This window comes from Diabrotica undecimpunctata, chromosome 2 (assembly GCF_040954645.1).
Source record: "Diabrotica undecimpunctata isolate CICGRU chromosome 2, icDiaUnde3, whole genome shotgun sequence".
In the NCBI taxonomy this organism is placed as follows: Eukaryota; Metazoa; Arthropoda; class Insecta; order Coleoptera; family Chrysomelidae; genus Diabrotica; species Diabrotica undecimpunctata.
The window spans coordinates 154,561,132-154,577,871 of NC_092804.1; the positions used below are offsets into that span (position 1 = coordinate 154,561,132).

General features: G+C 33.9%; 1 protein-coding gene across 1 annotated transcript in view; it reads left to right on the top strand.

Moving 5' to 3' along the window:
• Positions 1-16,740, top strand: part of Cad96Ca (tyrosine kinase receptor Cad96Ca) — a 171,830-nt gene that overhangs the window by 73,128 nt on the left and 81,962 nt on the right. The window contains exons 3-4 of the mRNA XM_072523796.1: positions 8,029-8,634; positions 12,716-12,841. Coding sequence (XP_072379897.1) covers positions 8,029-8,634; positions 12,716-12,841 — 732 coding nt within the window. The remainder of the gene's footprint in view (positions 1-8,028; positions 8,635-12,715; positions 12,842-16,740) is intronic.

Below are 16,740 nucleotides of genomic sequence, written 5' to 3' on the forward strand. Positions count from 1 at the left end.
TGGTGACGTGGGTTGGGTGGAGGTAGGTGTTAGCGTGGGGATTGGCGCGAACATTTCTGACAGTAGGATTTTGATTGGCGGGTAATTTCTTTATGAAAGGTCTCCATGTCCCCACGCTAACTTCCACGGCAACCTCCACAAAACCCCGTCACCATCGACGGTATAAACGAGTCGTCTCTGATCCCAGTAACATTGGTTATTAATCAGTGTAGTAGTGTCTGGGGGCTCGGGAGACTGAGACCTCGGAAGCCCTGAAGAAGGCATCAAAGAGGATCTCGAAAGCTCAGAGCAATGATAATCGACGCGGTTCAACTCGGAAGACTGATTAATATAGCTCTAGGTTTAATTGTGCTAACCGCGGAAATTTTAAGGAACATACATACATTTATATATATATATATATATATATATATATATATATATATATATATATACACATACATATATTGAAGGATTTAGTCTTATCCTCTTCTTTTCCTGTTTGTAGCATTTTTTCTTTTGCGTTTATTTCCTTATGGATTCCTTTCTTGCATTTGGTATCAAACCACTTAGTTTTACATCTTTTTTTTTTCTTGAAATTACTTTTTTTTCCGTCGCTTCAATTACTTTTTCTATGTTTCTCCACCTTTTATCTATACTTCCTTGGGTTATATGCAGGTTGTTGGATTTTTGCAATTTCGTCTGCAAAGTTTTGTCTACATTTTCCTTGTTTTTTGCTGTATTTAAAATTGCTTCTAAGATTAAGTTGCTGTTACTTTTTATTTCAAATGTTTGATTAAGTTTTGCGACTACCAAGAAATGATTTCTAACTGTATCTGCTGGTCTGTAAGATCTTGTACCTGCTGCCATCTTTATCATTTCATACCAGTGGTAATTTCGTGTTTACAGTGATACAGTTTGATACAGTTTGCAGTGAAATCTTCTATTATTATCTTTATATTCCCTTTTGGTAAAAAGTTAAAATAATTATCTGTTTTCATAAAAAGCCTCTTTTTCTTCGTCCTCGTTATCCTCGCTTAGCGCATGCACATTCAGGATACTTATAAAATGTTCTTTTGTTTTTATTCTAAGACTGAATTCTTTTTAACACTAGATAAAAACTTTTTCTAGTTTTTGTTTATTTTGTGGTTCATTAAACCTATTCGTAACATTCTCCCATCTCCTCCACTATTGAAACAAATGTATTCATTTATATATCTATTGTGAAATTTCCCTTTTGTGTAGTTTCTTGGAATGCATATTTAATTTATATCTACTTATTTATTTATGTCAGTTGCTTTAGAGCTCCATCTTCGAAAGTGCCTCTTACATTCCCAGTTCCAAGTATGAATTTTCTTTTAGTTTCCAATATATTTTTCCTTTGCATTGCCAGTTCAATTTCCGGTTAAACAATAATTGGCTCCGTTTTAGGTTTTTTGTTTATATTTTTATTAGCTCTTGTTTGCTGGCGTTCCATTTCCAAATTATTCCATCCATCGTTATCTTCCTGTAGCGTAGATTGACCGTTTCCCTTTTTGTTTCTCCTTCTCTACAATTTTCCGTAAGTTTTTTTGTATTTCTTGTTCTTGTTTGGCCATGTCATAATTTATTAATGTATATTCTCTCCTCCTTATCATTATTTAATTTATATTTATTTTGCATTAAAAGTTATTTTAATCATTATTTTTTATTTCAATTAGGCACCCATGTATATTTATTATAAATCTTTGTGCTTATAAAAGCTGATTATAATTTTTAGGCTACTAAATTGCATAGCTTAATCAATATTTTCCCACCCTACTTACATATTTACTACCTTCAGGAAAAAAGATAAAAATTGCAATTTTTACACGTTAGAGAGAACATAAATTTACGTTTTTTCTACTTTTTCTGTTCTGCTATTCCTATATAATTCCGTATTATTAAGCACAAATGCAAACTTACTGCAAGCTTGCTCTTAGTTTGCGTTTTATTCCCAATAAAGTTTTAGATAACAGTACACTGAAAGTTCGAAATCTTGCTATCATTATTCCGACGAATATTCAGAAGCTCGATTAAGTTGTAAAAGTAATTAAATTGTAGTGTTTGGAGACTTGTACATGAAATAAAGCCATTTCTACACAGCAATAATTTTATATATACACTATCTTAGTGAGTTTGTATTAATTATTATGCGAATGCACGAACGCGGATACTAAACTTATTGCTATGTTTATAATTTTGTAACTTAAATTTAAGCCTCAAACTGAAAAAAAACCACCAGAATGACTTCTGCATAAAACTAGTAAGAAAACAAAGAAAATTGCTTTGGGTGTGTAAGAAAAAGTTTTTAACAGTATGCAAAACAATTTTAATATAACATATACTTGTCAGATCAAGTTAGAATAAAGTAATATATTCGAAATACAGAGTACGCCACTTAAAAGAGTCCTCTCTGATATTTGGCAATATTCATTTAATTTTGTAAAAATGCTATAGTTTATTTTTATGAACGAGAGAGTAATTAGCATAATTTTAACTGGTAGCTCCGACCACTCCATGGGCGTGCTCAAGATTAATTGAAAAATTACTTTGAATAATTGTAAAAAATAAATGAATTATTTCAGTGTTATAAAGTGTTATGTGTATGTAAACAAAAGTGACCTCTTTTATCACACACTATATTAGAACTGACTGGCCTACATTAAAAAGTTTAAAACCGTCTAAGGTATGTTAAATAGATGAATAAAAATATTAATATAAAACTTACAGCTACTTGTTACAAATCCAACTCAGATTCAGAAGATGAACTTTCAGAACCAAGATTTATAATACCTGGCTCGATCATTTTATCAGTAATATTGTCCAGCTTCCACATTTTTTCCTCTTCTTTAATAGTGTGATTTACTGCCTTTTCCCAGTTTTCAGGTTTTACATTATTTACGGCCTCCAAAAACAACTGTTTAACATCATGAATTTTAAAAGTGGTATTTTTTCTTGAAACTTCACTCTTTATCTGTGCCCATACCAGTTCAATCGGGTTTAATTCAAAATGATATGGTGGGGATCTAAGTACTGTCATTCCACGATTTTTGGCAATTTCATCAATTTCGTATTTTTTAAATTTTTCTTTATGAAGGGCACACAACGAATAAAGTTCCTTTCTTATAGATCCGGGATGGTACGTAATGTTTTTTGAACTCAGCCAATTCTGCAAGTCTTTTTTTAAACACTTGGTTGTGGGCAGTCCTTCTATAAGTCTGGAGTGATAACTTGCATTATCCATTACTATTACACAGTTCTTAGGAAGAAGATCTATCATTTGTTCGAACCATTCTTGAAAGACATCAGCGTTCATGTCTTCATGGTAGTCACCGGTACGAGTTGATTCAAAAGTTAATAAACCACCTTCAACAAAACCGTCTGAACTGCCAATTTGTACTATTATCAGCCTGCGCCCCTTTCCTGATGGTGGGTTTAAACCAGTAGATAAGTTATTTACAAAAGCGTGCCTTTGACTTGTAACAGTTTCATCCTGCCAAAATTTATTTGGTGTATGACCCTCGTTGATCCATGTTTCATCAAGATAAAATATTTTTTTTTTGGTTTCTCATTTCCTTTATGGTTCTTAGAAAATGTCTTCTCCATATGACAATATCGCTTCTTTCTAATAAAATAGACTTTCTGGGATTCTTTTTCCAGCGGAAGCCTATTTCTTTTAAAAGTTTTCATAACGTACTTCGACTCATTTCTGGGTAATCCTTATCATCTCGAACTGAGACAAGAACTTTATCCAATGTTGGAAATTCTTGTCTAAAGAAGAATTCGTGCACTTTCTGTCGAAGTCCTTCTTTAAAATGATATTCTATTTGAAATTTTGGTTTCCCTGGAGCATTACGTGGCATTTGAAAACTACCACATTTCTCTTCTTTAATAACTCTGTAAATCGTAGATTTCCCAACACCAAGTGTACTGCTAACTAACTCAACGGTCTCATCAACACTTTCACATAAACGTTTGTCTGTAAATGATTTAAAACAATTAAATATTAATGTTTTTTCATTACTACTTTTCATAACTGTTAGAGGACCAATTTTTCGGCGTTTACACGGCACTTCCAAATTTTCCATAACACTAGTATACACAATAAACTGCACCTTGCAACTGAAGTACCTACTTTTAGTGAACTGTTAAGAATTTTGAATACGCCACTTGGACCTTCCTATATACAAAATGGAAAAACCCACTATCACATTTTCTGTGGAATAAGTTTAGAAGGTAATTATCTAGTCAATTACTGTCGTAGATTCCTGGAATAAAAGAATTAAATGTTTGATTGTTGAAACCCTTACTTCGTGGAATGCACTCATTTCAGATAAAATAAAACGTTTTATTTTATCTAAAGAATTAAACTTTATTTTGCAAATAGGTAGGTACTTATTAAACTTTTATTGGTTATATATAACCAATAAAATAAAAACATCTTACATTTCTTGCAAATTCATTAGTACCTGTTAACCTCCATCACTCCGACACTGGCAACCTTATTTAGGAATTAGTAACCCTCACAACTATTGTATTCTATTCTGCTCCAACCTTTATACCTGGTGGTCATACTCAATTTAAAATTGTTTTCCTATATACTTCTGTAAACTTGTTGACAAATATCTGTTTTTCATTGAGTCACCCGTATCAACAGTTTAGGGATTTGCATACATAATTTATTGTTTTATTACTCTCTCATACATAAAAATACACTATAAAACAGGTCAATTCATATTCTAAAGGGGTCATCTTTTAACGATATAGATATCTGTGAATTGTCAACACCCTCCGTCCCAGTACCCCAATTCTTAAACTTTAAATAAATCCTCTTCTCTTTTCTCTTTAAGTCAGCTTCTTCAAACACATTGTTCTTTGTAGCTGCTGCATTTTTCTTGTTTCTCTCTTCACTTTTTAAATCAGCTGTTTTGAGAATTTTCTTTATCGGTGTGGATGCAAGGATTTCAGATCGTTTCTTCGTACACGTCCAAGTTTTTTTTAAGATGATGCGATCTATTTCAGAATTTACTTGCGGTGCTGCCTCTAGTGTGGTGTTGCCATTTACATTAATTTAATCTTCTAGTTGATAGATATCAGATGCTATATGTTCTTCTACTTCATTTTCTACGGCTGGTAGAAACTGTTGAGTATGCCAAAAATCTTCAGCTTTAAATTTATCTGGGCCAAACGAATAAATACCAGCAGTTTTAAAGCCAGCAATACGTCTTTCGATTCTAGTAACTTTCCAGTAGGCTTTTATATAGACTCCTTTAAGAGAGCTAAAAACTGAGAGCATTATGGGAGGCGTACGAAAGTCTTCTTCTTCTTCTTCCCACTTTATAAATAGGCAAAATGCCTGTTTTACTTCGGTTTTTAGCCCCAATTGACGTTGTCTGACCATCTTTTCCTCGGTCGTCCCAATGATCTTATTCCATTTGGCGATTTGTCTCTTGCTATTCGTACTATTCTATTTTCTGTCATTCTTTCGATGTGTTGATTTCATTCCACTTTTCTTCTTTTGGTCCACGCGTTTATTTCCTCTATACCACATCTCGCTCGTATTTCCTTACTTCTTACTCTGTCTCTTAGAGTTTGGTTTGTTATTTTTCGTAGGACTTTCATTTTTGTTGTTTTCAGTAGTCTGTGTTTTCGCCGTATCTGCTCTTGTTTGCGCTGTGTACGTCATTATCGGTCTTATTATTGATTTATATATCCTGGTTTTCGTTTCCGTTGTGAGGTATTTGTTTCTCCAGATTGTGTTGTTGAGACATCCTGCTGCTCTGTTTGCCATGTTCACTTGTTTTTGTACTTCTTCTTCCACTTTTCCGTAGCTTGACAGTTTTATTCCCAAGTATTCAGTTTCCATCACTTTGTTATTTACGACTAGTTTACATCTTCTTGGTTCCGCTGATATCACTATCGCTTTAGTTTTTTTTGTTGAGATCTCCATGTTGTATATGAGCGCCGTATCTTCGAATTCTTTAATTAATCTTTGTAGGTCATCTTCATTTTCGGCTGTTATTATGGCGTCGTCGGCGTAGCATATTATCCTTATTTCCTTTTCTCCCATTCTATATCCTCTTCTTTTTTTAACTTTCTTTATGATTTCATCCATTATCAGATTAAATATTAATGGGCTCAGCGAATCTCCTTGTCTAATGCCAGTTTCATATTTGATAGGTTGCGATAGTTTTCCTTTACATGTTACCATAGCCATGTTATCTTTATATATATTCTCAATGGTTTTTACTAAATCCAGTGATATTCCCTTTTCATATAATAAATGTATCGCGTCCCGAATTCTCACTCTATTAAACGCTTTCTTCAAATCTATCAGACACATATATGCTGGTTTGTTGTATTCCAGCGACTTTTCTTTTATTTGCCTTATTACAAAAACTGCATCCGTGCGTGATCTTCCTATCCGAAATCCTTGCTGTTCCTCTTGCAGAGATATTCGTTCGTTTATTTTTGTCGCTATTATTCTTGTTGTCAATTTGAGTGTTGTATTTAATAAATTTATTGCTCGATAATTATTGGGGTCTTTCTTATCTCCTTTTTTAAAGAACATCACCATGATCGCTCTCCTCCATTCATCTGGTATTCTGTTCGTGGTGATTATTTTATTAATAAGAATTTGCAGTTGTTGTACAAGATGATCATCTCCATATTTTAAGAGTTCATTTGGTATTTGATCGTCTCCTGGTGACTTTCTGTTTTTAATTTGTTTATTCCTTCTTTCACATCGTTTTGGGAGATTTTGGTCTTTTCCTCAGTTATTATATTTGGCGTTTCTGGTAAAGGTTCTTCGTTTTGTTTGTTAAACATTTCTGTCAGGAAGGCCAACCATGTATCCTCTTGTATGTGTTCTATTTCAACTAGTTCTTTCATTTCGCGAAAAATGAAAGAACGTGAATGTGCGAAAGTATGAATATGAAATAAATTAAATTAGCTTTGCAAAATGAATATATCTTCAGTGAAATATGACTGTTGTAATTGTTAAGTATTATTAAAACAGGAGGTGTATTAGGATTAACATTATACTTAAAGTGTGGATAACTCTTCCTACGGACAACGAACATAGGTAAAATGTATCCTCCAAATGCACTTATCGTATAAATTATTGTAAAGGAGTTTTCTTTTGTTAACGAGGTTGCAGAACCTACTTGTTTCTGTTCCTTTGGGCCCAAAATTCTTAAAGGTTTTTGTACTGTCGTTATGGTAGTCTTGTCAAAGTTGTACACACGATCTATATAAAATTTAAATGTATCTGATTGAAGCAATATTTAAATAAAATCTGTTAACCTCTACTTTATTACAGATGATTATTTGATCAGTACTTGTCTCTTTTGGTTTTTTTAGACTTACTTCTTGTTTTCTCTTTAAGAATAAAGTTACCCAGTCTTTTCCAGCAAGGTCAGTCTCTTTACAAAAATTGGGCCTTCTATCATTTGTATCTACATATTTTTACCATAAAATGTTTTAGCTAGCTTAAAGTTCTTCCGTAAACATGGGCTTTGGATCGGTTTATGTATTGATCTCTGATTTATCCTTATATTGTGATGAAAAGTCGCCTTGGAGATGTTGAAATTTCATCCATATTGAATATTGAATACTGAAATTTACATTTTACAAATTATTTATGAGCTATGATTATGGATAATATCATCAGTTTTTTCTTTTTGATCATGATTTACTTTGAAATTACCAATATAATTTTGCTTTCATTATTTGGTATAATGAAAATACCGAATTAATAAGAAAACCTAAATACCTATGTATTGTATACTTATAGTGTATGTATAGTAACACAATGTTCGCGTATTCAGTAAACTGGACGAAGCAAAACTAAGAAAAATAAGCTTGTTTTTTTAAACAAATCAAACTTATTCGTTAGACCTAATAAACATTAATGTGTTTGTTAAGAAGTAAATTGTTTATTAAATAAAATTTTTAACAATATTTATTATTCATTTAGTACTTAATTTTACACAAATATTATTGGCTTAAATATTTTTAATTTTTCAGGCAGGGGAAAACCTACATCTGTACGTTACTGTAAGCGATGGTCAACTTACCGCAAAATCGGAAGTAAATGTAAATATTTTAGCGGCGAACTCCCGTTTTAATCCTTCTATGCCCATTAGACCACCTGCAAGAGGTTTCATTAACTATCCAGGAATGATTCCAAGACCCGGGCAACCACCGCCTCTACCACCAAATTTTCCAAACAATAATCCATCTGTGATCAATCCCCCCACATTTATACCAAAGCAACCTTACTACCACGAAACTAGAACGCCCTTACCGTCCTTCACTAAAAACACCAATTCTAATACTAAATTAAAACCGGTGCGAATAGATGAGGTTAAAAACACTATTAGCGAAAGAATCACAGAAACATCAACTACAACTACAGAAAAAATCACAACTGAAAAAGTTAGTCAAAATGATGTTGAGTCTACAAATGAATTATTAACGTCGGATTTACCCATACGATCAGCTGAAGAATTATCTGGAACGATAATTCCAATAGCCGCTGTGATTGGAGTTTTCTTAACGGTTGGCGGGATTGCATTTGCATTTAGAAGGAAGATTTACAATCCTAAACAGAAAGACAGTAAGGACGATATGGTAAGCATTATATACTTTATTTATATATATATATATATATATATATATATATATATATATTAAACCTTGAGCTAAGATTAATACTATTATAAAAATTAATATTAAACTCACCAGTCTTCCGGGTTGAACCGCGTCGATATCCATTTTGCCGAGCTTTCGACATCCTCTCTGATGTCTTCTTCAGGGCTTCCGAGGTCTATCTCCCGAGCCCCCAGACACTACTACACTCACTAGTCACTGAACTACTGTAGTACTACTACTAGTACTACTGTAGTAACCATCTCGACATTATCCATTTTTCCTTTTTCTTACAGATCCATACAACTCAGTTTTTTCTTATTTAAATGTTAATAATAATTTTTCTAGCGATGTTGTAAGACAGTTTTATTTTTTTTCAATCTCACAGTACCAGAAAATGTGATAAACCAAAGAATGCCATTCCAAAATGCATACACTGTGGCGAAGGTCATCCAGCTAATTGTCGTGGATGCATACTCGCCAAGGGACGTCAAAAAATTAAAAATAAGCAAATGAGAAAACCTATGCTGCCTGAAGATCCGCAAAGAGAGCCCAAGAGGCCAAAAAAACTGGATCAAACCCAAACTTATGATCAGAGTCGAAGACAATACAGTCAGGTAACTACAGAAAGAAATCCTGCAAATAACACTGAAACAAATTGATCAGAATTACTAAACATTAAACATTGACATCACACTTCACCTTATTTTAGAAAAACTGGAACAGCTAGATACACGAATCACAAACTTGGAAAAGCGCGCATAAGGAGCGATTCCCAAAAAACAAAAATCGCTAAACACCTAAGAATTTACGCCGAAACACACTATACTAAAGACTCAAACATAAAGTTTAAATGTGGGTGAACCTATCCAGAAAAACAGGCTAAGGAAGAAAGGCAATAATTATAAAACAAAGCATACAACAACTTTAGGAGACGAGATGGGAAATAGAAGAAATACAAGCCACAGCTAAGAAAATCAAAACTCAGACCTATAACCTAATAGTTTAAGCTATATATTGCCCGCCAAAACATAAAATATAGTTAGCTTTTTACAAAATATTTTTGAACTACCAAGGCAGTAGATTTATCGTCGGGGGTTATTATAATGTGAAACATACTAAATGGAGATCAAGAATAACCACCGCTAAAGAAAGAGAGCTCGCAAAAGCTTGCAGACTTTGAACTGTGAAGTAGTATCGACTGGAAAGCCATATTGGTCAACATATTGGCCAACGAAGCAAAATAAAATCCCGAACCTGATCGACTTTTTCATAATTAAGAATATTGTTGCTAATTTCTTGGGCGCTGAGGGCAAGACAAGTACAAACAATGGATTATAACATCTCAAGCAAGAAATACAACACATCAATAATTATTCGATTGGAACAAACGAGTTAACCGCTGAAAAAATAAGTGAATATTATCTTTCCAAAACCAAAAAACGGCTCAAAAGATCTATACTACATAACTCATCAATCAGAAACACCGATGGAAGCTAGGCTCGAATCAATGCTCAAAAAGCCTGTCGCTTTGCACTGCATCTCGAAAACACATTCCAACCAAATAAAGAAAATGACTTGGTCAACGTGAATAATTTTGAACCAGACTTCTTGGAAATTAAACCTAGTAATACCAAAGAAATTGGGAAACAGAACATCGATCCAAAAAAAACTCCAGAATTCGAAATAACAGGCGAAATATTAAAACAATTAAGTACCAAAAAAAAGCCATCACTAAGCTTACATACCTATTTAATGCATCATTTAGACTAAAGTATGTTCCCAAAATGTGAAAAGTGGCAGAAGTCATAATGATGGAAAAACCAGGAAAGACTGCAACTTCACCTTGTACTTTCAAAATTAGATATAAAGATCCTAATAAAAAACTAAAGAATCGAAGAAAAATGATTACTGTCATTACATTAGTTTGGCTTTAGAGAGAGTCATTCAACGATAGGTCAGGTACATAGATTCACCAACATCACTGAAAAGGCGCTAGGGGAAAACAAATATATTCAGATATCTTCCTGGATGTGGCTAAAGCCTTTGACAAGGTATGACATAAAGGCCTTATTCATAAATTAAATAGAGCACTACCGAGGTAGTACTCACAATTATTAGAGTCATACTTAAGTGAAAGCCATTTCACAATAAAGCAAAGATACCTATACAGAGTTAAAGAAAATCAAGGCGGGAGTACTGCAGGGAAGTTTTCTCTGCCCAGTTCACTACTTGTTATACACAAGCTATATCTCTGAAATCGAAAATGGAACAATCGCAACATTTGCGGACGACAAAGCTGTTTTGGAAGTGGAAATAATCATAAAGAAGCTGCGAGAAATCTACAATTTTTAGTAAACAAGACTGATGATTGGACCAGAAATATACGTTTGTTAAACAAAAACAGAATACAAAAGGCTTTGAATAATAGAAAGACCTTCTAGACTATAATCATTCTTTTAATGACCAATCTTAAATTCTTCACATTCAAAATGATGGCAACAAAGGCAAAATGCTGCAATTAATTGTACAAGTAAACGTAGAAGGAAAACGAGGACCAGGAAGGCGAAAAAATTCCTGGCTGAAAAATCTACGTTCGTGGTTCAACACAACAACCACAAATCTTTTCAGAGCCGCAGTTTGCAAAATACAGATTGCCATGATGATTGCCAACATCCGAAACGGATAGGCACTGCAAGAAGAAGAAGAAAATGAAGGCCTTAAGCTGTCTTTATTAGAATATATGGAAATGAATAATAAAAAAAAAAAATTTTCCTCCTTAACTTATTCAGTTGAAGACTATAAAATGTAAACGCATATTAAAAATAGACCACTTTAAAAAGGCACTTTGCTAAAACAGCTGTGGTTATAATAATATACAATCAATTTTATGGTGTTAAAAATAAAAGTTTTCAGTGTTTTATTTTCATATAAAATGAATTTCCATCAAGTAATGGTCTAATCCATCAGTTATTTCATTATGTTTCAAATATAATATCTAAATTTTTGTTAAGAAACCATTCTTAATCGCTGCTGTCCCATTCTTCATTGCTTAGGCCTCTCTTACTCATGGCGTCATCTACTTCGTTCCTCCAGGGTTTTCGGGGTCGTCCTCTTTTCCTCCTTCCTATGGGTCTCCAATCGGTTATTCTCTTTATCCATCTGCTGCTAGTTCTTCTTACATGTCCATACCACTTTAGTCTTTTTTGTTCTATATATGTTAGTATGTCTGTTTCTATTGATGTTCTTTGCTTTATTTCGTCAATATTTCTCCTATCCATTCTTGTTACTCTGCAGCATCTTCGCAGGCATTCTATCTCTGTTGTAACTATCTTGCTGCTGTTTTTCTTGTTTATGATCCAATTTTTAGCCCCCTATGTCATAATACTTCGCACTAATGTTTTATAAATCTTTGTTTTTGTCTTCATATTTAGGTGTCTATCCCACCATACTGAGTTAAGTTGTCGGATTGCTGTTCTTGTTTGTCCTAATCTTTGTGTAAGTTCTTCCTCTGTTGTTGCCTTTTTCGTCATTATAAACCCCAAGTATTTGAATTTATCCTTTTCTTTGATTGTTACGTTGTCATCAATCTGTTGATCTTCTATGTCTTCTTCACTTGTAGATAGGTACTCTGTTTTCGCAAGGTTAATATCTAGGCCAGCCTTGGTATATTCTTCTTGTAGTTTCTTCATCATGTAGCTGAGGTCGTCTTGGACATGTTCAATCACTACTTGATCGTCTGCAAATCTTAACGTAAATAGGTATTAGTTCCGTACCGGTACTCCCATGCCTTCGCATTTTCTTTTCCATGTAGTCAAGGCTTTCTCTAAGTATATTTTGAATAGGGTTGGAGATGTGGAACAACCCTTCAGGAGCCCTTTTGTTGTGATGAAGTCTCCTACGATTCTTGTTCCCATTTTAATGGACACTTTATTTTCTTTATACAGAGCTTTTGTAGCTTCTATGAGTTCCGTTTATATTTCTAATTTGTACATTGTTTGTTACATTCTATAATTATAAGTAACAGACATAACTTTTCTGTATACATTTATTTGTGTTATAGCGAAAGGTATCTTCCAATGGAACAGCTGTAAATGAAGATCCAGGCTTTAATATGCAGGAATGGAGAAGACCGAGAGCTTTTAGTAACCGGTATGAACCGTGGTATACGGATCAAGGTCGAATACCAGTAAGTGTTCTTTAATAAATAATAAACAAAGTTTTAAGAAAATTAACATAAATTTTAATATTTATTATGGAATGCTAGTGCGCTATTTGTTTTACTCTATTAACACCTTTCATCAATTCCATAAATTCGTAACATTAAAAAAAATTTGTTTTACTTTTTTCTAAAAATAATCCTAGAACATACGACGCTCCTGAGTGTCTATCCGCTTTAAAATAGTTTTTTACTGCTGTTTGAAAACTTGCAAAAGATCAACATAATTTGAATTGTTATGGAACGATTTGTTTTTGTTGATTGAATTTGTTATGTTAGAATCAGTGTTTGAATTTTCAAGAAGCAGACCACCATTAAAATTAACATTATACCTATTGTGTTACAGCTGTATATTATTTAGAAAAACTTGAGAGTAGCTGAATTTGGCACTTTAAACATCCATATAGTCAGAATAGATGGACAACTTACATAACCTATAGAAATAGGCAGCGGAATAAGACAAGGGGATTCATTGAGCCCCATGATCTTCAATGTGATCATGGATAAAATCATTAAAAGCATTAACAACGAAAGAGGATAGATAATGGGAAACACAGTAATCAAAATACTCTGTTACGCAGACGACGCAGTTTTGATAGCCTAGGATGAAGATAGTCTGCAAAAACTGGTCCACAGATTTAACATAAGAGCAAAAGAATTTATTATGACAATTTCATCTCAGAAAACTAAATGAATAGTAGTCAACAAAGAACCTTCTTCTTCAGGTTCCTTCTCCTATCGGAGGTTGAAAATCATCATCGCTATCTTAATTTTATTGGCCGCGCTTCTAAATAATTTTAATGAGCTGCAACCGAACCACTCTTTCAAATTTCTTAGCCAGCAAAGAACCAACCAGACGTAATATAGAAATTGATGGCATCAGTATTAAAAATGTAATGGAAATAAAATACCTGGGAATTACACTGTATAGCTATGGAGACCTGGACAAAGAAGTAAGAGATCAAGTACAAAAAGCAAATAGACTGGCAGGATGCCTTAATAACACTATATGGCGAAACAGACACATTGACACTGAGATGAAGTCAAGAATTTATAAAGCCAGTGTAAGACCAATAATGACATATGCCTCAGAAACAAGATATGACACAGCCACAACGAAAAGGCTACTGAAAATGGCAGAGATGAGAGTACTCAGAAGAATTACAGGAAATACGCTTAGAGATCGAAAGAGAAGTAAAAAGATTAGAAGAAAATGTAACGTACAGTGTATAAATGAATTGACACTAAATAGAAAAAAAGAATGGAATAACCACATAAGCAGAATGGAGGAGACACGTGTCGTTAAAATAGTAAGAGATAAGTCACCAATCGCCAGAAGAAGTATCGGACGACCGCGCAAAAGATGGAGTGACAACCTTCCATAGAGGTATTAATTCGCCAATTAACAAGCAGAATTGCTTATAAAGAGGAAGCAGAAGAACATTCATATCTTTATCACCTGTTGAATTACTAAATGTGACTAAATATCTGATTAGATTCTACTTATTTCTGGTAACGATTTACATAAATATTTTTGAATATTTTGGTCATGTATCCTTTACTCGTTCTAAAAGAAAAATTCACTCATCCCAAATAACTACCCTATCAAAAGGACGGAACACTGAGATGACTTTTTCAATTATCAAGCTTTAGTGGATCTGATGTATCTCTCCCAAATCGTTCTGACGCATCTGGACACAAAAATGTGTCTGAATAATAAACTTATCGGCTATTATCAATCATATTTGAGCCATATAGCACTTTACTCCCTTAAAAGTAAAAATTTATTGGTAGTAGATACATGCGGTATCATTACGATTAAACTATGTGTTATTCTTTCCTTGTGATCTAGCTCTAGGTAACCTGGTATGCTGGAGTGTCTTTTTAACATATACTTTCTTATCTTGACATTGCAATAGTAACGATTTTAGCATGGTCTTATATATTCCTACGTTTCTTAGTTGGAACCAGAGTTTAAACCTTGTTTGAGCTTTACGCTTCCTTAAGGAAGGGGTACTTCTTTTTTTTTAGTGGAGTAGTGGTGGTGTGACAAAACGTGATGAATGATGTTTTATGTGGAGAAGTAGCAGACTACTAAGGAGCTGGGGTTCAGAAGGTGACGTATTTGTGTGGACAATAGTTAAGAAGCGTACAAGAGGAATTTAGGTGATCTATGTCAAACATGTCGAAGGAGGTGCTTCAGGGGTTACCAGCCATACAATATTACCAGCTCTTAATCAGCATTTTTGGCGTGCAGTTATTAGCTGTGATATTTAATGAGGGTTGTTTCTAAGATTTTAAAATACTCATCAGGAAGTTCGTGTCCAGTGTTATGTAAAAGTTTAGCTGAGGGGAACGGAACTTTTCTTTGTGAAAACCTGGTGAGTATTGACCCTCGGCGATTGCAAGGTGTGTTTAATACTTGTTTTGCTCGGTTGTTCGAGCTTGTGATGGTTCGAAGGACATACCTCCTGCTGAGGGATAGGATTCTGTCCTTAACAGATGTTATATTTGCCAATATGTGTATGTGTACTGATGGATAATGACTGGTTACCCACATGCAGGATCTAAGCATTTTTATTTAAGTAGCCATAATGGAATTCATTTCGTAGGGTTTAAGGGAGGCGTAGACGCATGCCTTGTATTAAATAACACGTCTAATGAATGTTTTGTAGGTGTGCAATAGTGTGTTAGATTAAATTAAATTAAATTTAAATAGGATAAGTTGTGTTTTGGAGGGATTTATGGTCACTCTCCATTTATTGCACCACCTAGTGACTCTGTCTAGATAATTTTGTGCTCTTTCGAATTCTGACAATTGTCCACGCTCTCTATGTGGTTCTGACATGAGGAGAGCAGTGTCATCAGCGTACAGTAGAAGGGTCACTGATCTATGCTGTGGGCGGGGGATGTCACTTTTGCAGACTATGTATAATATTGGAGCAAGAATTGAGCCCTGTGGTACTCCAGCTAGTGGAGTGAAGGGAGTGGATAGGGTATTTCCGATTTTAATCCTGATTGTCTGATTTTAGATATAAAAATTTATTAGTTTAATGAAAGGTGTGGACAATCCAGGAAGGTGGAGTTTTTCGACTAGGCCTGTATGCCAGACCTGATCGAATGCCTTCTATACGTCTAGGAATATGCCTATGACGTGTTTCCTTTCGTTAAGTGATTGTAAGATAAAAGTTGTTACTTCAACCAATGCATTCTGCGTAGAGTGTCCAGGCCTGAATCTGAATTGGTAATCTGGAATGGCGAGGTCTTTCCTTAAGGATACTCTCGTAGACTTTACCTATGGTGCTCAATAAAGAAATAGCTCTGTACAATTCAGGGTTGGTAAGAGTTTTCCCTTGTTTGGGAATCATGAGTGTACTGGCCACTTTCCATGGAATTGGAAAGTAGCTCAGCGTGAGAGATGCATTTCTTAGTTGCCTACCGTGGTATATAAATGTTTTGACAGTTTTGTGTAAAATTATGTCCAACTTAATTAAAATATATAAAATAAAATGTTTTTGCCTTTACGTAATTATCTCAAAGGTATGAACAAAGTTGTTTTACCCATAATAGTGTACTATGAAGTGTATAGTGTAGAATAAATCAAATAAATCTTTTCCACTGACACTGGTAGTATAATGATTTTACATTCCGAACGAAAGTGTAGAAATACCTAAGATTTGTGTTCTGCGAGTTTCCGACAAGTGTTTTAGCACCAGAGATTTATTTAACTTATATGAAGGGTATTTGCTGTTACAAAACGGAGATCTTCTTAAATCAAAACATTTTATAGATACTTCTTGTTGGCATTTACAGTTGAAATTACTTGGAATATATTTTATACAGAGTCGAATTTGAGATTAAATAAAATA